The 24,389-nt window shown below is 39.9% G+C and overlaps 2 protein-coding genes across 4 annotated transcripts; both read left to right on the top strand.

Moving 5' to 3' along the window:
* Positions 1-588: 588 nt before the first annotated feature.
* Positions 589-6,625, top strand: LOC138630102 (solute carrier family 23 member 1-like). The gene is made up of 11 exons (XM_069714228.1): positions 589-702; positions 1,020-1,177; positions 2,550-2,709; positions 2,933-3,114; positions 4,504-4,624; positions 4,743-4,899; positions 4,975-5,228; positions 5,429-5,593; positions 5,672-5,780; positions 5,955-6,050; positions 6,387-6,625. The coding sequence occupies exons 1-11, from the start codon at positions 589-591 to the stop codon at positions 6,623-6,625; spliced, it is 1,755 nt and encodes a 584-aa protein (XP_069570329.1).
* A 4,284-nt stretch (positions 6,626-10,909) lies between these two features.
* Positions 10,910-24,125, top strand: gpcpd1 (glycerophosphocholine phosphodiesterase 1). Of its 3 annotated transcripts, XM_069714243.1 has the most exons (21): positions 10,910-11,472; positions 11,593-11,671; positions 11,921-12,011; positions 12,113-12,197; positions 13,427-13,502; positions 14,396-14,437; positions 14,774-14,897; positions 15,164-15,398; positions 15,496-15,658; positions 15,869-15,998; positions 16,559-16,613; positions 16,699-16,791; positions 16,958-17,032; positions 17,277-17,316; positions 17,555-17,613; positions 17,731-17,796; positions 17,883-18,019; positions 18,480-18,615; positions 18,811-18,971; positions 20,536-20,586; positions 22,729-22,819. In XM_069714243.1, the coding sequence occupies exons 2-20, from the start codon at positions 11,623-11,625 to the stop codon at positions 20,564-20,566; spliced, it is 1,848 nt and encodes a 615-aa protein (XP_069570344.1). In that variant the 5' UTR covers positions 10,910-11,472; positions 11,593-11,622; the 3' UTR covers positions 20,567-20,586; positions 22,729-22,819. The 3 variants fall into 3 exon arrangements, with proteins under 3 accessions (XP_069570344.1, XP_069570343.1, XP_069570345.1); XM_069714242.1 differs by lacking the exon at positions 20,536-20,586 and having other exon boundaries at positions 10,928-11,472; positions 22,729-24,125; XM_069714244.1 differs by lacking the exons at positions 10,910-11,472; positions 11,593-11,671; positions 11,921-12,011; positions 20,536-20,586 and having other exon boundaries at positions 12,112-12,197; positions 13,281-13,502; positions 22,729-24,125.
* The last annotated feature ends 264 nt before the right edge of the window (positions 24,126-24,389 follow it).

The following is a 24,389-nucleotide window of genomic DNA, read 5'->3' as shown; positions in this document are numbered from 1 at the left end:
TTAAACAGTAAGAATTGCACTACACTTTGTTCTGATTAATCCTGCTATAAAGAGGTTAATAATTTGGACCCATGAGAGTCATTTAGGATTTACAGTTTCTAAACGTGTTGCAACTTTTGAAGATTATTTTTATCCAAGCTCACACAGCTCTCTGTTGGAGCTCTCTCACTGGGCACAGCGCAGAACATGTTATTTAGTTCTGAAACAGGCTTGTAGAGTATATATTTGCTTTTATTTGCTTTGTAGCTTTCTGCATTTCCAACCATTTGAGAAAAACAAAGACAGAAATGTCATTCTCCATTCTGTGATGCCTATCTACCTGAAAGTACACATCAAAATCCAAAAGGTTTGTACTAGGCATTAAAAGCAGCTAAAAGTTAGTCATCACATTGGTATGTCTTCAGATGAACTATCGTTGCCACCGTTTAAGGAAACAGTGAGGTGGACTTCGTCCTTCGGTGACCGTTGAGTCATTTTTATTGGAGATGAGCATGTGGTTTGACTGTTTGTTTATCTGTGGTTTTCAATATGTATATTTTTTATATTACACTGCAGATGGATGATAAAATGAATGATCAACTCGAAGGAATGGAGGGTGAGACTAGTGGGAGCAGTTGTGTAGCAGAAGAAGACAATAATAAACCAACCTATTGTGTGACTGATGTCCCCCCTTGGTACCTTTGTATTTTCCTGGCCATTCAGGTGAGTGTATTCCAATCTGCGTTGTACAACTGTATGTTGTATCTCATTGTTGTATTTAATCCATATTGTAAATGGGACAATAAACTTTTATTCTTTTCATCATGTAAATATTATCATTCTAGCGCTGTAAAAAAATAGTAGTCAATGATTCTAAATGCAATTCATTTTTGCCTTATATCAACCAAGAGAATGAAGACACCATAAAGTGGTATAGAGGTGGATGTATTATCAGCCTTATGCTGTTTTAGTGTGTGTAACATTTTTAGCAGTAAAATCAATACCATTTTTTTCTTATTCTTTACGGTTCTCCTCTGAAGCATTACCTGACTGCATTCGGTGGGATGATCACCATCCCTCTCATTCTCTCGGATGGGCTGTGTCTGCAGCATGACAGCCTAACCCAGAGTCGCCTCATCAACACCATTTTCTTAGTCTCTGGCATGTGCACTATTCTTCAGGTCACCTTCGGTATCAGGTGAGAATGATGCAGCCAGTTCGCTCCACCACTCAGCATCCTTTGATGTTGTCTTCTCACAGGACCCTTAGTGAGAAAATTCAATAGCTGAGAAGCATGTAGACATTATATCTGGTAATCATCAGCAGGTGAACATTGTCTTGAGGACATGCTTGCTTACACCACTCAAATATGTAAATACATTGCGGAGCTGCTGTTGCTGTGGACTCTGGTCTTGTTACCACAGCTCACCATCTCAGACACACTATTGTGCACATTAATGCAAAAACACTTTTGGCTTATGAAGGAAATTTAATGAATAAAAAGAAAAACAATCAAAAGCCATGCACATTGTACTGTTTTGGTACCGAGTTTGACTGTTATCAGACTATTTAATAGATGGTTATTATCACCTATGTCTCCAAAACATATGAGCTAGTGGAGGCCCACAAATGGTATGTTCAGGAGCCCGATATCAATAACATAATGTATTGTTGAAGAGCACCAGCGATCAGGCATACCAGATCCTCATCATTACAGTAATAAGCACTTGAATATGAAGATGGAGGCACCAAATCTATGCGCTAAGGCTTAGACAGGTTTTGTGTAACAATAACATATTATGTAAGTTACCTTACTTACAATAATGTATGTAGCCTTATGTTACTTAAAAAAAAAAATGTTTTACATAAGTTAACCTACTCAAGTTAAAGTAAGTCAACGTTGACTTTTGTTTTCACACCGGACACGAACATGATACGAACCGCAGACTGCTGGTTGTCCTGAGTTTGAGCCACAACACCAAGATCCTTACATGGACTTTGTAAATGGTTTGCGTTTATATAGCACAATATCATCTCAATGGTCTCAAAGTGCTTTACACTGTTTACCAGTCACCCATTCACATACCAATGGTGGAAGAGCTGCCATGCAAGGCAGGCAAGGTGCTCGCCTGCCATCAGGAGCAAATTGCGGTTGAGTATCTTGGCCAAGGACACTTCAATGGGCAGGAGGAACCGGTTAGCTTTACTCCCACGAGTAACCATCAGCTCACAGATCCACGGCATATGAACACTGACAAGCTGATTGGCAAGTAACGACAGGTCGGGCCGATGAAGAAATTGTAAACAGACAGGAGAGAAACAGGCTGGTGACCTCTGGTTGGTGGACACAATGAGAGAGATAAAGAGAGACACGTGGTGGGGTGGAGGGAGTTACATAGGGGACAAACTAAATTTATAAGAGGAAAACAGACCAAAACCATGGCAAATAGGCCCCATTAACCCATCTAAAGATGTGTGATGATAACCGCCTATTCAACAGTCAAATCCAACATGTGCCATCCTTAAACGTCTCTGGATGTCTGTTGTTTGTGTTTATGTCACACTTGAAGGCTTCCCATTCTGCAGGGAGGTACGTTTGCCCTGGTGACGCCGGCCATGGCTTTGTTGTCCATGCCAGAGTGGAAGTGCCCAGCTTGGACTCAGAATGCCACTCTGGTCAACACCTCCTCCCCTGTCTTCATAGAAGTGTGGCAGACACGCATGAGAACAGTGAGACAACTCAAACACTGTACACCCATAACTTACAATAAAAGCAAGCGGACAAAGACATAAAACAGCACTTCTGTGGAGCTCATGATTAATTCAGTGAGCATATGTGGTTGCCACTGCAGGAAGTAGCCAATCATATTCATTGTTACAGTCTATCACTCAGCCAAGGAAAGAGTGGTGTCGTTGATGCTGATGTTCTGGGTGGCTGTGCTCCTGTCCACAGCTGCAGGGCTCTATCATGGTGGCCTCTGTCCTCCAGATCCTGGTGGGTTTCTCTGGTCTCATCGGGTTCCTCATGCGCTACATTGGCCCCTTAACCATTGCCCCCACTGTCTCTCTCATAGGCCTGTCACTGTACGACTCAGCCGGAGTGAAGGCCGGCAGCCACTGGGGCATCTCTGCTATGTAAGTAACTACTCTGCATTGGGCTGTGGGGTTTTCACTGACCGTCCATCTCAGGAGATCACAGTCTGAAATGACAATCAAAATTAAAACTGCAAGCAGTGATATGTGGGCCCTCGCACGCTGCACGTCGGGGATCCATCGGGTCGGGGCTGCCGGCTCCCCGACGTGCAGCATGCGATGGTCCGCATATTCGATCTCATTCCTTATTCTTCTTAAAAAACAAACAAACAAACATTTTGACGGCTTTAACATCTTCAAAAACTAATGAAAGTCGGTGCCTGACACATGTGCAAGGTTTCGTGAGGTTTGGAGCATCGTTTAACCTTAAACATCAACTTCCCGTGTCACGGCGAAACATCAAACTTAGCCGCATCGCTCTGGCTATACTATTTACAAAAAATAATTTTGGGTCACGTTTTGAACAGCGTGCTATAATATGACTTTTTTGGAATATTTCGAATGACTTTCTTTTTTTTTTTTTTTATCATATTTTGGACAACATGTTATAGTATGACTTTTCTTTGAATATTTCAGACAACATACTTTGGATATTTTGGATGACATTTTTATCACTTTTTGGAGTATGACCTTTTTCTGAACTGACATGCATGCCTCAAGTTACTTCTTCACTGTGAGGCAACTGCTCTAACCAGTGCACCATTGTGTCATACATGGCATGTTGTCATGGCATGTTGTCCAAAATATGAAAAAAAAAAAAAAAGTCTCGTTTGGGGGATTTTTAGTTTTGTTTGAGTTTTGTATTGTTGTTGAACTTTGGTTTGGTATTAGTATGACTGCACGTACAAACCCGAACCCGTGTGTCTTACCCTTAGAGGGACTCGCCCTCCATGAACCATGTGGCTTACCCTTAGAGGGATTCGCTCTCCGTGAACCGTGTGGCTTATTAAGGGGACTTGCCTTCCGCGAACCATGAGCGGGGCTCGAGCTTCATGAGGTCGTTTCCAGCTCTGACGCGGTGTCCACCAAATTTCGTGCATGTAGGTAAATGTAGCCGCCAGGGCATCTCATTAGGGGGCGCTAGCAAGCCATTTGGCCACGCCCACTCACAACTCCACTAGAATACAAAATTCTTCACCAGGAGAGATGTGTGTACCAACTTTCATGAGTTTTTGAATATGATAAAGCCTCCAAAAATGCAGTTCTTTGCAGAGAAAAATAAGGAACGAAAAGAATAATAATTCCTTGTATAACAATAGGGCTTTCGCACCATCGGTGCTCAGGCCCTAACTAAATTCTACCTTATAATGCTGGAGTCTGTAGCAAAAGCTTGCGGTTTAGACATAACAAGCCATCTTCACTTGTTCACAGTGTATTTCAAATATAAAATTAGTCTCTGAGTTGCGACTCATTATGCTATTCTACACACAGGACAACAGTGCTGATCATCCTGTTCTCTCAGTACCTGCGTCTCATACCAATCCCTGTTCCTGCATACAGCAAAGCCAAGAAACTGCACGTCTCAAAGTTCTACATCTTCCAGATAATGCCTGTATGTTCCCTGAATAGGAAGCACTAATCATATACTGTACTGTGAGATGCATGCTGTTTAAGACTATAATATTTGATGTGACCACTGAATATTGGTACTAATATTAGGTGTTGATTAGATTCTGCTGGGCATTGCGGTCTCATGGTTAGTCTGCTACCTCCTCACCATCTATGACGTCCTACCATCTGATGCAGCTCAATATGGCCACCTGGCCCGCACTGATGTGAAGGGAAATGTCATTGGTGAGGCTTCCTGGCTCACATTTCCTTATCCTGGTGAGTAGAGAAAACGCTGTTGAAAGATGGTGGTTACAGACCGGTCAGTAATCATGGGTCTCACTCCTCGTCCAGGTCAGTGGGGGATACCAACTGTGAGCCTGGCAGGGGTGTTCGGTATTATGGCTGGAGTAATATGCTCCATGGCAGAGTCCGTAGGCGACTACCATGCATGTGCCCGTTTGTCAGGGGCTCCTCCTCCCCCGAAGCACGCCATCAACCGGGGCATAGGTATTGAAGGGCTTGGGTCATTGTTGGCAGGGGCCTTTGGCACAGGCAATGGCACTACTTCTTTCAGTGAGAATGTGGCAGCGCTCGGTATCACCAAAGTAAGATATATACATATCAATTGCACACATTTATCTACTCCAATGTTCAACATGCATTTATCCTTCAACAAGAGAAGGAAGTTTGTAAACCAATTTAATAAATGAGGTTTATTGACTTTCATGTTATGCACAAAGTAGTTCTATTGTGATTCCAAATTACCTGAATAATATACATGTACAATAACGTGATGTTTATACAGGTGGGTAGCCGAGCAGTGCTTCTCCTAAGTGGAATTTTCATGATTTTGATGGGGATGCTCGGTAAAATTGGAGCCATCTTCACAACCATACCCACCCCTGTGATAGGAGGGATGTTCCTGATCATGTTTGGAGTCATAAGTGCAGCTGGAATTTCTAATTTGCAGGTAAACAAAATCCAATTCGTCGTTTACAAGTACAGATTTTCTAATAGTGATGTTTTGCTGAAATATTGTATTTGTCAGTTCACAGACATGAATTCTTCTCGGAATATCTTTGTGTTTGGTTTCTCCATGTTTTCTGCACTTGTCGTTCCAAACTGGATCCTGAAGAATCCTGATTTCCTGCAAACAGGTATCATTAACATCAAAGCAATTTTCATTACTGTACAACAGCTTTGACCTGAATTACTACGAGGTATTTTCTATTTGAAAAAAACTGAAATGAACTTGATGAAAACAGCAAGTCGTTCACATCAGTCCATAATACCCTGAAATCTTTCTCTCTTTTCCCTGGTGTGTGTCTCAGGCATCAAAGAGGTGGACCAAGTATTAAGCATCTTGTTGACCACCCATATGTTTGTGGGAGGGTTCCTGGGCTTCTTCCTGGATAACACAATTCCTGGTAAGCTGCTTAATCAGAATGATCTTTTTCACATTTTGACCTGTCATAGCAAAAGACACAAGTGTAATTATGAACTCTAATCATGGATCAATTCTATTTATTTGTAAAAATGTAAGGTCTGTTAATATGCTTGCTGGCTCATTAGCAGGGCTTACGGGCACACTTGAATGAAACTGTGATAAATAATAGTAGTGACACCTTTGCTTTTCCTACTCTGACAAGTCAAAACACTTTGGAATGGTCTCCATTCAGTGCACATAAAGATTATGGCTATGGAACCTGTTTCTGTGTTGTTATATGGCATACTCTGATAATTCCATCTCTGCCACCATTCAGGGACTAAACGTGAACGCGGCCTCTTAACCTTAGATAAAGTACATCTTGAAGACACCTTGGGAACTGAGGTGTATGACCTCCCCTTTGGCATAACTTCTTGCCTCCAATCCCAATCTTGGGTTCGTTACATCCCTTTCTGCCCATGGACCCTTCACAGATGTCAGAACAAGTCTGAGGGCATATCACAGAAGCGGGGGAGTGAGCACAGCACTCCGGTTGTTCAGGAATGTGCTCTATAAGAGGTGGTGCAGTAAAGTGAAATATAGAAAGAACTCTGGTTCGGATCTTTTAACCATCTATCACAGGGTGATTGTAACTATAGAATGCGAAAGCATATTTAACTCATTGTGAGTAGCTGTGTACATCAGTGTGACTTAAAACTCTCCACTTTTGTGAACTTTCTGTTCATTTTACACAAAAACATTACAGTAAGATTATTCCTGCCTACATGTAGCAAATCTGCCAACCTGCATTGGGTTTATTTTTTCATGTGTAAAGCATGTTTTCACTATTTGTCCACACTGACAGAAATAAAAGTATCTGAAAGTAAACTGTGGCTTTCATGTTTTGCCAATGCTGATTAAAAGAGAACCACTGAACGATCAAAGTGCTTCTATATTCTACCATTACTCAGAAATCTTCCAATAACTTACAGCCGGTCACACACGCGGACACAAAACGAGACTGATGTGCTTCTTCATTCTCCTCTTTCAAAGGAAATTCAATTTAGCCTGTGGATAAATTTGTTATCACTCAGCTCTATCTTCACATTGATGCAAGCAGCTGGTTAAAAAACCCACAGCAGCAACCCTGAAGCTATTATTGTGTTTCCTTTTGCAAAAACAAACACAGATGACACATCTTTTCAATCTTTCTCTTTGCCTTCCACACTGCTATCTCTTTCTCTCTTTGTTCATTTCCTCTGTCTAACTACCTTTGACAGGCAGTTGGGATAGGGTGTAGCGCTTTGATCTGTTGAGCCATCAGTTTCCCCCCCCGAAGGCCATTTGGACCACTGGTCAATGGTTGGCTGCCCACACTAATGTTATTTCACAATGGTATGATACCACGACACAGTGAGTGTTATGGGCACGTTAAAAAAAACTTGCATTTTCTTTAAAGATTTCTCAATGAGAAAACATTGCAGAATATAACATTTTGTTAGGTGGTGTTCTGGAAAAAGATTTTGTGCAGTAATTCACTGAAGGGTTTTATGTAACTGTGTGGCAGTGATCTGCATTTCTTCAGTCGAAAATCATGAAGATAACTCAGCAATTCCAGCTCATCAGGGATGGCTTCAAATTTCCCAGCACCATTTCTGTTTTCTATCTGAGACTTCAGCCTTGAGGAATTGCCTTTATGTTCTCTTTCTGAAATCAGCACCCTGCTATCCGTCCTCCCAGCTTTGAACCACTTTATGAGATTCAGTGTCAGATGTTGAAAGATCAAATCTCCAATGCCAGGTTTATCTTTCTGACATAAATGTTACAGTAAATGTAGTTAGTGGGAACAGTGGAAGACAAAAATATAGAAATGAGAGGGCAGATAGAGAAAGATGGTGGATTCACCACCAGCAGATGGAACCACACTGCAGGAAAACAGGAAACACACAGCGGATTCATTCATTTTAACTCAAATAGGGACAAATAACAATAGCCAGAGATGGCACACTTAGGTAAATATATCTCAGATGATCTTATTTGTGGTGGCCACATTCATTCATATGCAATCTGCATGGATATACAGTGTTGCCATCATATTATTTCTCTGCCCTGTGGGCTGCAATTCTATAATGACGGCTATTTTTCTATTCACACTAGATTTATTTATGTGACAGAAGAGATCAAATATTCTGTATAGATTTTAACCTAATTTAGACAATACCCTATAACAGTTACTTTCATTTCATCAGTGAAAATAGGAAATTTATTCCCAAGAAGTGACAACAACATTTGTTGCAGTAAAGGTCTGGTTAAGCCTCAGGCTCCTTTAATGGAACATAAGAAAGTTATATTCATATCCTGAGCTCAGTGGCAGATATGTCCTGCACTTCAGTGTGTCATGGTTCTCACTTTTAGTTTGCTACACTCCCTGTTTTACTTTGTAAACACTCACTCTCTGTGTTTCAGTCCGCTAATTACAGTTTAATTTGTCCCTCGTTGTCCTCCTCTCCTCAGTTTATTTAGTTAACGAACAAAGTCATATTTTATACAAATATCCAAATTTGTACTATCTCGTGGCAAAATATTCTGACAAAGAAACTTGAAGCAACTGCAGCTATACTGCTGAATATTTTTTGCAGTGCTGGGTTGCAACAATATGCTAGAATATATGATGGATTGAACTCACTGAAAATTGTGAATACAGCTTCCCAGGATAAGGTAAATCTGATTCAGCCAACCGAACAGAGGACAATCAACCCTTTACCAAGCACTCTGACAGCTTGATACTTCTAAATCGATCTATTTTTTTAAATTTTGAGTTCCTAATTATTCTTGGTCAGAAACAATGTTTCAGTCTCTGTTTGCTGTGCTGAGTCGCCACAGACACACAGGTCTGTTTTTTTTTTCTAGGAATTATATTCATCTTCATGACTTTAACTTTAAGTAATATAATATGTATATAATATGTAATATAGAATGCATTTTTGAAAAATTAAAAAATATTTTAAAGTTTTCAATTAGGGCATTGTGCATTGGGTCAGTGATAATTAAGATCAACAGATTGATTTATTCCAGTGGCATTATTGATGCTACATTGTTTTTTTGCATGCACCAATGAGCTAATTCTGGTGATTTCACTCCAGCCTCACAGGACTTTGGCTTCAGATTTTAACCAATAACAGAGAACTGTGCACAGAAAAAGTCACATGTGAATGAATGAAGATAGCAAACTGTAAGTGGTAACAGTGATTTGTAATGAGAGCCCTGCTGAGTGCTGAGAAATAGCCTGAAATATTCATTATGCTGCAGTCTCTCTTTTTCCTTGACTTTTTCATCAAACCCTCACAAAACCTCACAGTGGGGTCCCACTGGAGTTCATTAACGAACTCAGACCAGAAGTGAAGACAGCCAACTTTAAGGAACAGCGTATTCCAAAATGAAAACTCACACTGTACTCATCATTAGTCTGCAGTGTCTGCATCGTGGAGGGACTCTGTAGTCACTGATTCATAAAAAAGTAGCCTATGTGCAGCATTGAAACTGGTTTGTTTCCACGTGTATATAGTTCTTGTGCTTAAATTGCATGTCATAGATGAGGTTTTTCACTTGAACGGAGTCTTCAGGCGACGAAATATTTACTGAGGAGGTGATTCGCTGTAATTTAGGCCGTATTTTTTTCTGTGATAACATGGTGTTGTTTTCATTTGAACACTGGAGGGGGCTACAGGCTAAACTTTGGTTTTGAGTTGGTTGAGCTGTGTGGTGACAAGACTCATTTTTCAGTTTTAAAACTGCAATTAAAAACTTTTTTCTGTCTTTTCTAGAGATAAAACCAGAATTTTCGAATAAAACGTCCCCAGGTTTCATTTTATTATAGAAAGTAGATGTTGAAAGTCATGCTTGATGGCAGTTAAACTCTTCAGTACATGTGAGCCTGAGGGGTTATTTGGGCTGGAGGCTTCATCATCTGATTCGTCTCTGGATCAGACCATCTGTCCAAATATTTATATTTCTGTTATGCAATAGTACTCTACGCTTTCGGAGAAAGGGTCTTCCCCTGAGACACGACTCTGTTTTTGTTTTTCGGAAATGATTGCCAATTTGGGAGGGGTGTGTTTTCAATTAAAATTCAGGAGTGCGGAGCCCCATGACGTCACTGTCCAAGACGTCTCCTCCTATTTAACATCGGGCGATTTCGTCGTAATCTTCAACGCCAGTCATATTTTCAACAAAAATGCACCATTTTATCGATTTCTTCTGATGGTATGTTCAGACGCCTCCTCGTCTTGTCGCCATGCTGTACAATTGTCTTCAACGTAGGTTTCTCTTTGCCACGTTTGCTCTTGTTGCTGTCTGAGGTAAATATAAACAAGCCAGTTGATGCGGCATTGGTCAACGCCTATAGATATATATACACACACACACACACACACACACACACACACACACACACACACACACACACACACACACACACACACACACACAGTTTATGCAAGTTCCTGAAGGTACGCGAATGCAGCGTAGCTGACGCCACAGATCCGGAGCAGACCGGTATGAACCCGAAACGGCTTCATTCAAGTAGTAAGCGGAAGTTGGAACAAATATGTAAATATACCTTCCACAATAAAAGTGTTAGATTTTGATTTCAGAATATTTGTGTCTATTCTATGCCCCGAATATTACCGGTTTAATGCTGTTGTGTTTGTGATGGGAATTTAAAAAATTTTTTTTAATTATAAAATAAATATTAGAAACATCCTTTAAAACCCAGCATCTTCAATATATGCCTAAATATACAGCAGACAATCAACTAGAGCGTTTAAAATATTAGCGAACTTCTATCCACTTTTACATTGAAAGTATATTCCGGAAGTCGTGTTGTTGTTTTTTTTGTTCCGCTCACTTTACGCGAGTACGGTAGGATGCTTGATAATTCCGGCAAACATTGGCGCATTTGTTATGTCACGGCGAGCTGATTCAACGCTTCGTCGGGACGTTATCTTACAGGAATTTTCGTAAATACCACGTCACGCCAGGGGTTGTAGTTGTCCTCGCAGTATGTCTTCCAATCAAGGTCGAGGAGAATACCTATTTGTTGTTTTGAGTGGCTGAGAAGGGATGGCAGCTGTCGGACCGGCTGTCCAGATTTGCGCAGTACGGTGCCTCTCGGCTGGATAGGCGCGTCTTGGTTTTTACTGCGAATTCAATTTCCCTCCGAGAGCAGGCGCACAGCTGCGGAAGAAAAGGAAGCCGCTTTCTTCCGCTTCGGTTGTTTTGAAGGAGTTTTGTACCCAATTCCGCTCCCAACTAAACGTGCAAAGCGTGCCGTCAGCTAAACCGGCCGACTTTCGGTTCAGCAACCACCAGAAAGAGTTGGGGGAACATTTCGTGACTTCTCAGGCGGTGTTATTCTGATAAATGTAAGTCTTCTTGCAGCTCGCTTAAAAAGGCTGCCGTCGCAAGAACACCTCAAATGATGTTATTGGTAATCAAGTGCATGAAGTAAAGCAACTTATTTATACCCTGTTGATGTCGTCCAGCTTGATTCCTTGTCTGTGCCAGTGACGACCATGGACACTACTCTGGTGACTTTGGCCGTCAGGGGAGAAACATCTCAAGGTATCTCGAAACTTCATCTGTAAATAGAAAGGGGGGGGTGGGGGGTCGACACATGAACTTTGACAAGTATTTAGAAGTTGTATTTGTGGTCAAATTAAAAGAAAACATTTAAAACACGTTCATAAAATTACGGTTTAGTTAAAAAAAATGGCTTTACAACATTTTTTTTTTAATTTTAATTTTTTTTTTTTTTTTTAAGTTTCTGCTGGAGTTTCATCAAATAAAATGCTAAGTTTTGACCATTCGTAGGTGAGGTGATTGCTGTTGTTGGGAGTTGTGAAGCCCTGGGAAGCTGGAGCCATCAAAAGGCTGTGATCTTGCATCCCGTTGGGGATTTTGGGTAAATTCAACTTTATCTGTACAATGGAGTATCTAGGTTGTTTTCAAATCATGTTGGTGCGTGTGCCATACAAAGTGTATATCCCTTTGTTTGACTGACAGACACACATGGACTACAACAGTCACCGTACCTAGAGGTGTTGTTTCCAAGTACCGCTTTTTTAAAGGCTTCTTTCTGGAGTCAAAGGTGAGTCTCTTTTCACTATGGTGAAAGCCATAGTTAAGTCATAGTGACAGTAGCAAAGTCATAGAAAAATGTGCTAAAAATTGTCCAAAGTCCATTTATGTTGGTGGATTAGCAATTTGGTGTTAAACATATACGTTTTCCATGTATTTGACTCTTGAATTAGTTGCATGTAAAGTCGTCTGATGAACTAATGTATGTCCTTTTGCAGCTCATGAGCAGAAAGAGAAGAAACAAGTTTTTGTTGTTTTTTTATGGCTCAAAGTCACCATGAACTGTGACTTTTATGATTTTGGAGGATAAATGCCACAGTTTAAGAAGGGGTCATTCACAAGATCTCTGTATTACTACCCTGACGTCTTGTGTTTCTGCGCTCAGAAACGGCCTCAAGCTCAGTGTTGTGAAATGTCCAGCTGCAGGCAAACGCGCTGCACAGCTGACTCGCTCTAATCTGGCACACGATCCTTTTACTGAGCCTCAGCCAAGTCCGGTGTGTATTTACATAGCTAACATACTCGGACTAACAAACAAGGGATCACATTTCCCTGAAAAAGAAAGAATATGTTGCAGAGGTTTTCTTAAAAACAATCTGTAGGTGTTGCTACAGTTTCTGGTGACTTTGTTCTGCTTGAATTACGGTTTGTTGTTGTTGTTATTTTAATTTCAAGGGTGGAGCTCACTGAGAGCTCAACATTCCTCAAATGTTGCCAATGTCTTACAGGTGGTGCAAGGCGAAAAAAAAAGTTTCCATTTTCTCCACAACAATCTGTACATTTTGAATCATACTTGAATTTAAAGTTATTTTTTGTATGTCTATGTCTAAAAAAAAAAAAAAAAAAAAAGTTTAGCAGCAATATAAACCCACTGACGGGGTTCTTTAATAGTTGCAGACTTGATTAATGCTGGGTACTGTTTTGATCAATTCCACCATGATGTATTTTTGAAATCATTAACTAAGAACATGTTGCTATTTGCGTATTGTTGCTGTAGTTAATGACATTAGTAATACACAGATGTAAATGGAGAAGCCTAATATTTAACCAAACAAGTTCTTTTCTTTTCTTTGCTAACAAATCCAATTTTCAGATTCCAACCCATGGTGGCTGACTGCCCTAGATGGGGATTGGTGACTGTCCCAGCTGTAATTCTCTTCTCAAAGACAGCTGTGAGACCAGCCTGAAAAGCAGTTCAATGAAAAAGCCTAACATTGTACCCAACATTGGAATTTGCAGAATGCAGATGATTCCTGTCACGTGATAGTCAATATATGGGAGACCCATCAGCAGCCCCGCATGATGAGCCCCACAGGTATAGACCATTGGTTGGGTTTGGTAAAAGTGTGTCATGCTCCACCTCCGATTCCCCGCACTATAAATGCAGTTACCCACTCACAGACATGTAGGCTCTGTTCTAGCTTTTTCCCCACAGAAGAACAACATGTATGACTAAATTGACATTGCCACCTGACTGCAGTATTTCCTCCTCAAACACGATCTGTGTTTTACTGGCAACCTTTGGAGCTTCTTGCTTATTTGACTCCGTGTATCTGCTTTGGGAAAGACTGGGGAGTGCACTCGCTGGAATAACGTATCGCCATGGAGGAAACACTGCAGTGCAGTAGATGTTCTGCCCTGTCACTGTCGGCCTCTCCAGCTGACATGCCATTGTGTTGGCCCTAACGCAAACAAAACTCATTCAAAATGAGCTTGATAGGAAGACTAGTTGCACCGGTTTCCATACCCTGCAGTATGTACTTTTTTTTTTTCTTTTTTTTTACCACAGCCTATCACCCTGTCCTTTTTTTTGTTTTAGTAAATCCTACTAAAGCTCTTTCCACACTGAAATAGGAATTTGTCAAATATGAGATTAGCTTTTATGTCAGATCCAGAAGTGGTTTTTTTTATTTTATTTTTAGGTCTGTTTAGTTTCAGGAAGATCCTGCTAAATGAACCCCAATGCTATGCTCAAGCTAAGTGTTCTAGTTCTTTTTGAAAACGATTTTTCTTTTTGCTTAAGTCAGCTCTCTTGAAGTCAAATTCAGAGCACACCAATGTAGGCTCATATTGATTTGGCATCTTTGTTTTCAGAGTATAAACTTTGATTAGAAGTTTAACTCTCACTGCTCTGGTTTGATCTGACCTCAACTTTTGTATTATTGAGATCTTTTATCCCCTTTTTAATGCTCTTTTCTTCTATTGCAGCAACACACCAGAAAATTGACGATGGACAATTTGGAATTTGCAGTATGTTGGATTTTTTTTGTTTTTGTTTAAACAACCAAATATTAGGCCACTACCCACCATAATAACTTGTTAACTTATATCATTTACCTTGTGTACTTCAGGTATACACTATGTAAAAGCTGTGCGACCGCATTAATCTGAATACTGATAGAGACACTTTGTCCAGTTTGTACTGCACAGGCTTTGAATTTGTTCATTGTAACCGAACCAGTTGCCTTCCTCTCTGCTATTGTAGCTGCCACCAGTTCTGTGGTCAGCGTTCATTACAGACAAAGTGGATGTATCGTCTCATTATCTCATGCGTCCTGCCTTTGTCCTGTGTCTGTATTTCTATAGATGGGGTGAATTGTGTTGATTCTGGGTGGCTGACGTGCCAGACAGAAATCCGCCTGCGTCTGCACCATTCTAAGATGTATCCGGTGTCCATCACCAAGAAGAAATTCAAGAAGTCTCGCTTCAGGTAAGGATGATATGGAGGCCAAATTTAACACCAGTGAGGGAAAGTCCAACGTTAAAGCGACACGAGACAGATCATTACAGTGCCGCTTTTAGCTTACCAGCCTGTTACCCGAGTGTCCTCAATACATAATTATAGTAAGAGTAGCTCAAAAGAAAACGCAACCAAATTGAACCTTCGTGTTTTGATGCATTATTGATTTAAAAAATATATATATATATATATAAATGTGTGCTGATTTTTACATTTTATTATATCAACCTGTCCAGGATCAAGCTGACACTAGTGGGTATTGAGGAAGAGGAGGAGGAAGAGGAGCACAGTCCTTCATCTTTGAAAAAGATGAACACCACTGTGGAGATGAGTATGATCAGTGCCAACGGCTACAAGTCGCGCCACTCGCAGCCTGAGTGTGGGTACGCCCTGGAGCCAGCCCAGTGGACTGAGTACAGTATCCACACCATGGACCCAGACAACCTAGAGCTCACCTTGGAGTTCTTTGAGGTAATACTCATGGGAACACTGCTTCAAGTCATTCTGGTAAGTTTTATCCGAGTTTACATAATAAGCTTTGTACTAATGTTTGCTTATTTGTTTACAGGAGGATCTGAGTGAGCATGTCGTCCAGGGGGACATCCTTCCAGGACACGTGGGCACAGCCTGCCTCCTCTCCTCCACATTTGTGGAGATTGGAAAGGACATCGGAGTAGTTACGCTTCCCATAATGGGACGAAACTCCATACAGACCATTGGGAAAGTAAGAGGTAAGATAATGTATATTTCATTCTTTCAAAGACATTTTGATGTTGTCTTTGCACGAACAGTACACTGCAATTTAAAAAAGAATTCTATATCCCAAAAAGTTGGAGACACAACCTGCTGAGCAATCAAGAGTTCTTGTTTACATACCTGTTTGCCAGTATTTATGTGTGCTTTGAATGTCCAAACCTGTTCACTTTGGTGTTGTGTTTTAGTGGATTACCTGGTAATCCGACCCATCGCGGGGCAGCAGTGTGACATGAGCGTGTCGTACTCAAAGTATTGGAAGAAAAGAAGTACCCTGGATGTGGGACACAGAGGAGCAGGCAGCACTCATGCAGCCAAGTGAGTCGTACAGCCAATCTATACCTGCACATCAGGTTGATTAAAAAAAACAAACGTTAAAATGGATAAGATAGATCATTATACTAATTCATAATAAGCAGGGATAATTAGAAAAAGGCTCATTTCAGTAATGTATGTTTTCATCTAATATGATTATAACTCGGCTTGATTGATAAAAAAAGATAATTATTTACTTGAATAGATTTTCTGAAAGTGAGGATAGTTTGCTTGACAATTGAAAGCCATCATGGCTGAACTTGGGAAGAAAAGATGTAGTTAATTGCATCTATGCAATTCATTTGTATATGCTGAATACTGGATCTGATAACATTCTGCTGTTAATTTAAGGTTTTACATAAAGTCCTTTGAATGTCATTTTGCCTGAGTAGAGTCAACAGTTTGGCAGGGCATATAAAAAGTTATAATGGCACAAAAATGTGTAAAATGTCAGTACAAGTTCACGCATCAATATGGTATTGTTGTACTCATTTAAAAATGTTTAAATCACTCCTGAATCTGTTCGCTGTCAGCAACAATTTTTCTTGATTTCCACTCGACAGGCACCAACGAGTCAGAGAGAACACAATAGCCTCATTCAAAAGTGCTGCTAAGCATGTAAGTCACTAAGAGGATTAATGAATGAGTGAATTCTCCCTTTGCCGTGCCCTCTTTTCAGTGTGTTTTATTTGTGTAATTGTAGGGTGCAGCCTATGTGGAGTTTGATGTTCACCTCTCCAAGGATGCTGTTCCTATTGTCTACCATGACCTGACATGCTGCATATCCACCAAGAAGGTAAATCAAAGGCCTGTTGAACCTCCCTCTTAAGTCTTGTGTCGCTTGGTAATTTCTTGACTTAGCAACAGCATGACAATATTAAATTTTTTCATTACAATCAATGCATGTTGCACGGGACATTGGTGCCTTGTTTTAATAATCATTCTCTTCTCTGACTTGACAGAAAAATGACACGAATGTGGAGCTCATTGAGGTGCCAGTGAAAGACCTGACGTTTGATCAGCTGCAGCTTTTAAAGGTAAACTCTTCTGTCAGGGTTGTGTCAGTTATCAACTAACCCTAAAGCTAACCACGCCTCTTGCTCCCAGCTGAGGGAGACATAATAAACCACCTCAACATTTCGAGTTAGTCCTCGATGCAATATACATCTGCCACTCACATAAAACATATTAAATCTTGTGGATCATTTTATTGGCCAAACCAGTAGCATTGTTAATGTTGATATTAATGTACAAACTGTATGATTTTGTTTTGTTTTACAGCTGGTCCACGTCACTGACCTGAAAGCAAGTGATCACAAAGGTATCCGCCTGTTTTTTATTTCCCTTATATCTCAGCCCTGTCTGCTAAGACTTCAGCTACAACTACAGCAGGTTGTCTTGCAGAGTGTTGATGAAAAGACGAGCATCAATTCAGTTTTGATTAAATATTTCTTTATTATACCTCTAACATCACTGCAAAGTAGCAGTGGATGCATTATCATTAGGTCAGCACATAATTTGTATGATGTGCACAAACAGTTATTTGTTTTGTTGTTCAGATTTGCTGGACGATGAAGAAGAAGTTGATGAGCATCAGCCATTCCCCTCACTCTCCCAGGTCCAGGAAATGACTTCATGATTATAATCATTATTAAATATTACCTTTTTCTCCTCCTCTTTCGCCACTGTTCATGTCACAATAAACTCATTATCTTTCTTTGTGCCTCTTTTATAGCTCTTCCAAGCTGTTCCTGAACATGTCGGCTTTAATATCGAGCTCAAATGGATCTGCCAGATGAAGGTGAGTATTCCAAAGCAGAATAATAAAAAAATTTTATCAGGAAATCTTTCGAATATGCTGATGTTGTTAATATTTTGTATCGACAGGATGGATCATGGGACGGAAACTTGTCGACCTACTTCAACATGAATACCTTCATCGACATCGTCCTGTCCTGTGTTCTGCAGAAAGGAGGAAATAGACGGATTGTTTTCTCCTGTTTTGACCCAGATATCTGCACCATGTAAGAGCAGTTGGATGACACACAGTCCTCTGGAAGTTGACCAGCTGTAGAAACCGCCTGCCGTCCAAAAAACACAATGATCACACAAGGAGATGCCTAAAGGGTTTATTCAGTAGCATGTTAATGTTGATCTATTTATAAAGTAACTGTTTTAAGGTTGAATTTAACAAAGAACCAAAGAAATTCTTTTTTTGAGATGTTTCACCAAACTTTCACAAATTTGCTTTAAATAAACTATATAGGAAATTGAATGCAGCATCATCTTTTAATGTCATGAAGACTCTCGGTCCATCGGGGGTCAGTTTACTTTATAGCATTGGGAAGCATCACTAAGACTGCGGAACTGCTTAAAAGACTCCTAGACTAGTTGTCCTGTCAGCAGGTGCTGTCTTCTCAGGATTTGGTCACAAAACAGGTTCTCTGCCTCCGTTCATGAGATCTGTCTATATTTGTCCCTCAGGGTGCGAATCAAGCAGAACAAGTACCCCATCCTCTTCTTGACTCAGGGGATTTCAGAGAAGTATCCTGAGCTGATGGACATCCGCTGCCAGACCACTCAGATTGCCATCAGCTTTGCCCAGAGTGAAAATATTCTGGTGAGCAATATTTGGACGGAGGTTTTCCTGATTTTCTATGTTGCAACTTGGTCTGTGTAACGTCATAATATTTAATGGACGATCAGAGTAAACACTTGAGTGCTTCGGTCTGGTGAATGTATGGGAAGATTTTCACGACACATTCCCTAAACTGTGTTTCTCTAATTTACTGGACATCATCTGTCGCTCTTCCAGGGAATCTCCGCTCACGCCGAGGAGCTGTTAAAGCACCTTAACTACATCGGGGAAGCCCAGTCTAAAGGCCTGGTGGTGTTCAGCTGGGGAGAGGACAACAATGATCACGCAACCAGAAAGAAGCTGAGAGAGCAGGGAATTCATGGGCTCATCTATGATAGGTAGGTTCAAAGTCAATGTCCGTGTCTGTGTCTGCTACATCTATTCTTGAAGGGTTGTTCACAAACATCTATGTGGTCTCTATCCAGTGTCATGGTTTAGTGTAAGCAGGGCTAATGAGCTGCTGAGTCTTATTTTGTGTCTTTGTACTTTTTCTTTTAAAAGTCATTCATTTTTCTTTCTCTGGAATTATTGTACACACAATTGCTGCATTTGCACTCAGCTCCTCTGCAGTTAAGATGTAACACTACATGAAAATAATGTTACTGGCAATATATTATATCTGTTTTGTTTTTTTTCAAAGCTTTCCAAGCAGGGTTTATGAAAAGCATAGTATGTAAACGGTCTTTATTATTAGTAACTATTATTTAGTGCCGTGTGAATTTCTTCTCCAGTAGTCTCCTAAATTAGTTTTCATTAAGTTCACACCGTCTAAGCTCGTCACTGTAGATGAGTGTCAACAAAATTGAACATATGCTGGGCACGAAGGCTTCATATGCATTTTGATCAAAAAACTATATAAATGGATCCAACTTAATGTGCATTACGTGTTGTGATACAACGTCTGTTATGCACACATCTTCCAGTGTATAACATCCCTGTGCAGGTCCCTTTACTGATTAAGTGCAATGGGACATAACACTTGTGATTTTATCTACACAAGCAAATACTTTACAAATGTGGTCATTTGTTGGACCGGAATGAGGATTTCCGGACAGGATTTTAGTATTACACTTATAATACATTCAAAAGTCACAGTGACTTTTAGTGAGGGCAGATTTTCACTTGGCGGAGTTTTAGCAATTTACTTACTTTATTTAGTTATTTTTACTTTTTTTAAGTGCTTTTACAAAAGTAAAATATTTCAGTAGTCTTTTGAAACCACATTGTGACCTACGAATGACTCCAGTAGGGACTTACATATTGTCCAACTTCCTTCCTTTTTGGAAATGTTTTGATAAACATTCTCTGGATTCTGCTGAAGCCTCTGTCCTATTTAATAACAGCTCGTGCCTTGTCCTGCACTCTCAGTATTGTTTCTGTTCTGGCTGGGGTCACGTCCACGTTATTAAGCCAGACTTTCGACTTCATCAAAGTGATTATTGCATTCGTAACTCCTGTTCATGTTACAGACAGAATGCTGGTTTGTTTGTCAAACAGGGTTTCATGGTTTACAGTGTTAACGTAATCGTGAAATGGGAGACACATTAATCATTTTACATCCATCGAAGCTTTTGACTACACAGGCTGTATTATACAGTGACTAATTTGTGCGTGTTAATTGCTGTTACATAAAGCTTGATGTCGTAACAGGGTGACAGAGTTTATCTCTGGTCTCAGCAAGACTGCGTGGTCAGCAGGACCTGCTTTTTTTTCAGATGTTTCACTTCTGTGTTTCACTGCACAGTGGCTTTTGCTCGAGATTTCTGTCCGCACTTTGGCGCAGACGGCTGCAGAAACATACAAGCCAGCAGTTCCCTGCAGATTCCAGTTGTAACTTCATTTAACAAAACAAACGGTTTGACATCCCCAGGTTGTTGTTATAACTGTGCCTCTTTCTTACAGAATTTGTGAATGCTCGGGGACATTTTTTTGACTCAAGTTCTCCAGATTCCCGTAATGTCTCTCTAGTTCCTGGCTGTGTTTTGTGAATTTACTCACTCCACATCCCGTGGCTTGTTTTGACAACCCCCCCTCGCACCCCACCACCCCAAATAATACCTGAATGAATCATACTCATTAGCTGCTGCTTGAACAAAATAATGTTCCTTGACAATGATGCAAGACGGTTGACTTATCTTATTTCCTACACTTCAATGTGACAGTGATGGTCTAGTGGAAATGGTTGTTTTAGTTTTTGGGGTTTAAAAAAAAAAAGCAACTGTTGTTGAACTAATACACAGTCGTTTGATTGGTCAACTGCCATGTTTATCATTTATAAGGCTGTTTTCTGTAGCAGACGGCCAGGCCACATCCTCTTTTTTTTCTTTTTTCTTTGAATGCCTGTGTATTGTTTTGGTTATGCTTTGACAGGCCTCTGTATCTTGTGCTTGATGGTATATTGAGTGGTATTGAACTTGATGTTTGAAGCAAAAGAGGCACAAAGAGAGAATGGCTTGTGTTTAGTGCACGAGACCGTTGGCATCTGTATGAGCTACTTTTAACTGCTAGTTTCAATCTTAATTCTCTTCTAGCTGATGTGAGCAAGTTTCATATCACTTTAACAGTCATACACACTCACCTTGTGTAGTCCCCAATAACCTAGACACAAAATCTACCTGCATTGAAGCCTCAGGAGAAGCTGTCCACCTCTCAGGAACCTTTCTCAGATGTCACAGCATATTTTTCACAAATATATTTCTTATTATTTGCACCTGGTGAGCTTGTGGATGATCTGCTTGTTGTGCAGTTTGATTACTTTTCATAAGGAATGATCGCACTGGAACCTCCTCAGACCCTCTGTCTTAATTTGCTGAACCCTCTAACAACCTGTCTCAAAAGTTTAACACAGTCAGAATTTTTTTTTTTTAGTTATTTTGCTTGACAAAAATCAGACACTTGCATTTCTACATTTTTGATCACTGGGTTCAGCCAGCTGTCTAAAGGCTTCCTATAAGTCGGTTCGTTTTAAAGAATTCGGTCAATAACATGTTTAGTCTCCGAGACAGGTGGTGTGATGCCTTTGTTTTTCATATTTAATTTGCTTTGATGCAGGTTGTAAAAGGGAGCCACCCAAATATAACTGATGAGTCAGCTGTCAGCCCAAAGTGCAAATCCAGTAATAATCATTTTGCTCACAAAGCTTGGCACATGCCAGGCACGTCAAAAGCAAGGTGAATAGATGGCATCCAAAAATCTCGATAAAGAAACAACTCCTCCTTTCTACCAACATGAGAACCAGTGCAATCATTCCCCCAGCCACAATAAATGCAACAGATGTTGCTGTTTCCATTTACGTCGATGCATGAAAAAAACAGTGTGGGTTACTGTTTGGGAAAACGATCCCTTCGCTAGATAGTTTACAGCAGAGCTCAACTAGCCTTCATATTTTTGCACCTTGCCCAGCAGAACTTTTTTTTTAACCATTTAAAGCCCGACCGATACTGAATTTTTGGCCGATACCAATATTTGGAAGTATAACTATTTGAATGTCAATATGTCAAGTGAAATATGGTTATCAAATACACAGGCAGAATATTTTGCATTTTTAACAATAAACGTTATTGTCCAAAATAAACACATTGAAACAGTGAACCTCACCCGACATGTAATAATCTAAAATTACTATAGATTTTAGTAAATTAACTTAAAACGATTTCTGAATTATGTTCTGTACAAAAAAAAAGTTTTCATATCAGAAAATATATCTGCCAGTACCAATATACCTGTGATAGAACAATATCGGCCCATTAAATCGACCAACTGATTAATCGGTCGAGATCTAGTTAATATATCAGATAAAATGCGAATTATAGTTCCTGGCAAATTAGTACTAATAATATATTTTATTCCACTGGACTGCTCAGTGTTGCTGTTAATGTAATATCATATGACTTGTAACCTTCAGTGGATTCCCCTCTGATAGTGTCAGCACATCTTGTTTGACCAGAACAAGACCTTTGTTTTACAAAGTTTCAATGTAACAGAATGAGTTTCTGAAGTTATTGTTTACACGTGATGAGGTTCATTCGATGTGATACAACTGGTACATTAGTCCACGAAGTACTGTAACTTATCTGACTGTCCTTCTTTCGCTAGTATCTGTGAGGAACTAGGGGAGCAGCCAAACATCTTCCAGGTAGAGGAGCAGCACACCCTGCAGGAGGTCATTACAGATGAGACCCGGAAGAGCTCCTCTTGTTCCTGCTACTCCATTCCCTGCTCCGTGGCACCCTGCATCGCCTCCAAGCCCCGGAATGGAAGCGCCGAGTCCGACTCCGGCCTCAGCTCCTCATAAATACCCTGAAAGATCTACCTTTCAATACAGAGTATTGCGCACACACAGTCAAGAGCACCAGGGTGGGAATGGATGGTTAAACAGTAACATGTGATTTTGATTGAACTTCTTATGTTTTCACTTTTGTACATTTCACTAGAGGGAAACCTTTAGACCATCTCCGCTCTGCTCAGTTGTGGATTTTGTTTGTTGTCTATTATTTATAGCTTCTTTTGAAATGGTATGTTTAGCCAAAATTAAAGGCAGCCATGGACATTTTTACTTTGATCCCTTTAAAAACAAATCTGTTCATGGGTCTTTACAGTTGTGCAACAATGTTCAATTGGGAAATGATACAGCACATTTGATATTTATGATGCTTTATGATGAATTGTAATGCACATGATATTTTACGGGTGTAAAGGTGTAACAGAGCTGTGAAACATATTTCATATAGTTTATAATGGTGCAGGATTCTGCCGTTTTTTTCTTTCTGTGCATGTAGCCATTAACTGTTGTTTTTTTACTGTCACAAAAACCAATGAGGAATAAATTAACACTAGTTTTAGCAAATCGCAATCAGGTGCTAGGTTTATACATCATGCATAAAGAACAAGATGTAGATGTGGATGACGGTGCAGGGTGTCATTAAGGGTGCCATTAATGAAAACTTTCTTGGTGATTTGATTTTAGCAGATATTATTTCCTCCTGATGAATAGATTATTTTGTTGAAAGCACCTGCTCCTCCTCCTTTGTATGCCTTCAAACTTGTTGATTAAAAGATTGTAAATTATAGACTGCATGCTGGATGTAATTGGGAAAAGCAGAGTAATGTTTTACTTGCGACAATGAAGAAATGTACCACAGCCTTAAGGAGGAAAAAAATCCCAACCGGTTTCTGTTCCTTGCCTTTAGTTTCAATTTCACCAATACTTCACTCGTCATCTTAATAGAATAGACTTGAGGTGAGATGTGTGAACAGAATGATCAAAATACTTTTTAACTTCACAAAAAACCAAAACTTTTGATTGTGTGGCAGATTATTTTCTGACAGAGATTACCTTTGAGTCTATTCATCTGTTTTATCACACAACTCTCTCAACAAACTCATGTTTGATGCATGCATGGTCTGTATATCTGAATGACTGAAGAGTGAATGAAACTTGTATGTAATATTAACTGCCACTTGTGTAAATAAAATCGTTATCTATATTCGTTCATTTTGTCTTGGACTTCTTTTTTTTTAATATACATTCGGTTCTGCTGCAGGCAAATTTTGTTTCCTGGGTGATACAGAGTCCGTTTTAAATTACCAGGATTATCAAGATACATGAGACAGTTTCAACTTGAAACCTTTAACTAGTTCTTTCATGAAATTACAGAACATCTAAAGTATGAACAAAACAATTTAATGTAGGTCAACTATTCTGCTGAAAGTTTTTACTGCATTTCATAAAAAACGCTTGAGATGTAAACAACAAA

The sequence above is a fragment of the Brachyistius frenatus genome, unplaced genomic scaffold (genome assembly GCF_029030835.1).
Source record: "Brachyistius frenatus isolate BFR_SWC_R1_liver_20210118 unplaced genomic scaffold, ASM2903083v1 Contig_128, whole genome shotgun sequence".
Lineage (NCBI taxonomy): Eukaryota > Metazoa > Chordata > Actinopteri > Embiotocidae > Brachyistius > Brachyistius frenatus.
Note: the sequence above shows the minus strand (reverse complement) of the source record. Positions and strands in the feature narration are given on the sequence as shown.

Excerpts from the sequence above, each read along its gene's own strand:
- LOC138630102 (XM_069714228.1), top strand. The coding sequence starts at position 589 with ATGGAGGGTGAGACTAGTGGGAGCAGTTGTGTAGCAGAAGAAGACAAT. Across the intron at positions 3,115-4,503 it reads CACTGGGGCATCTCTGCTAT|GACAACAGTGCTGATCATCC; the intron begins GTAAGTAACTAC and ends TTCTACACACAG. Across the intron at positions 4,625-4,742 it reads ACATCTTCCAGATAATGCCT|ATTCTGCTGGGCATTGCGGT; the intron begins GTATGTTCCCTG and ends GGTGTTGATTAG.
- gpcpd1 (XM_069714242.1), top strand. The coding sequence starts at position 11,623 with ATGGACACTACTCTGGTGACTTTGGCCGTCAGGGGAGAAACATCTCAA. Across the intron at positions 14,438-14,773 it reads TGGACAATTTGGAATTTGCA|ATGGGGTGAATTGTGTTGAT; the intron begins GTATGTTGGATT and ends GTATTTCTATAG. Across the intron at positions 16,614-16,698 it reads TCAAAAGTGCTGCTAAGCAT|GGTGCAGCCTATGTGGAGTT; the intron begins GTAAGTCACTAA and ends GTGTAATTGTAG.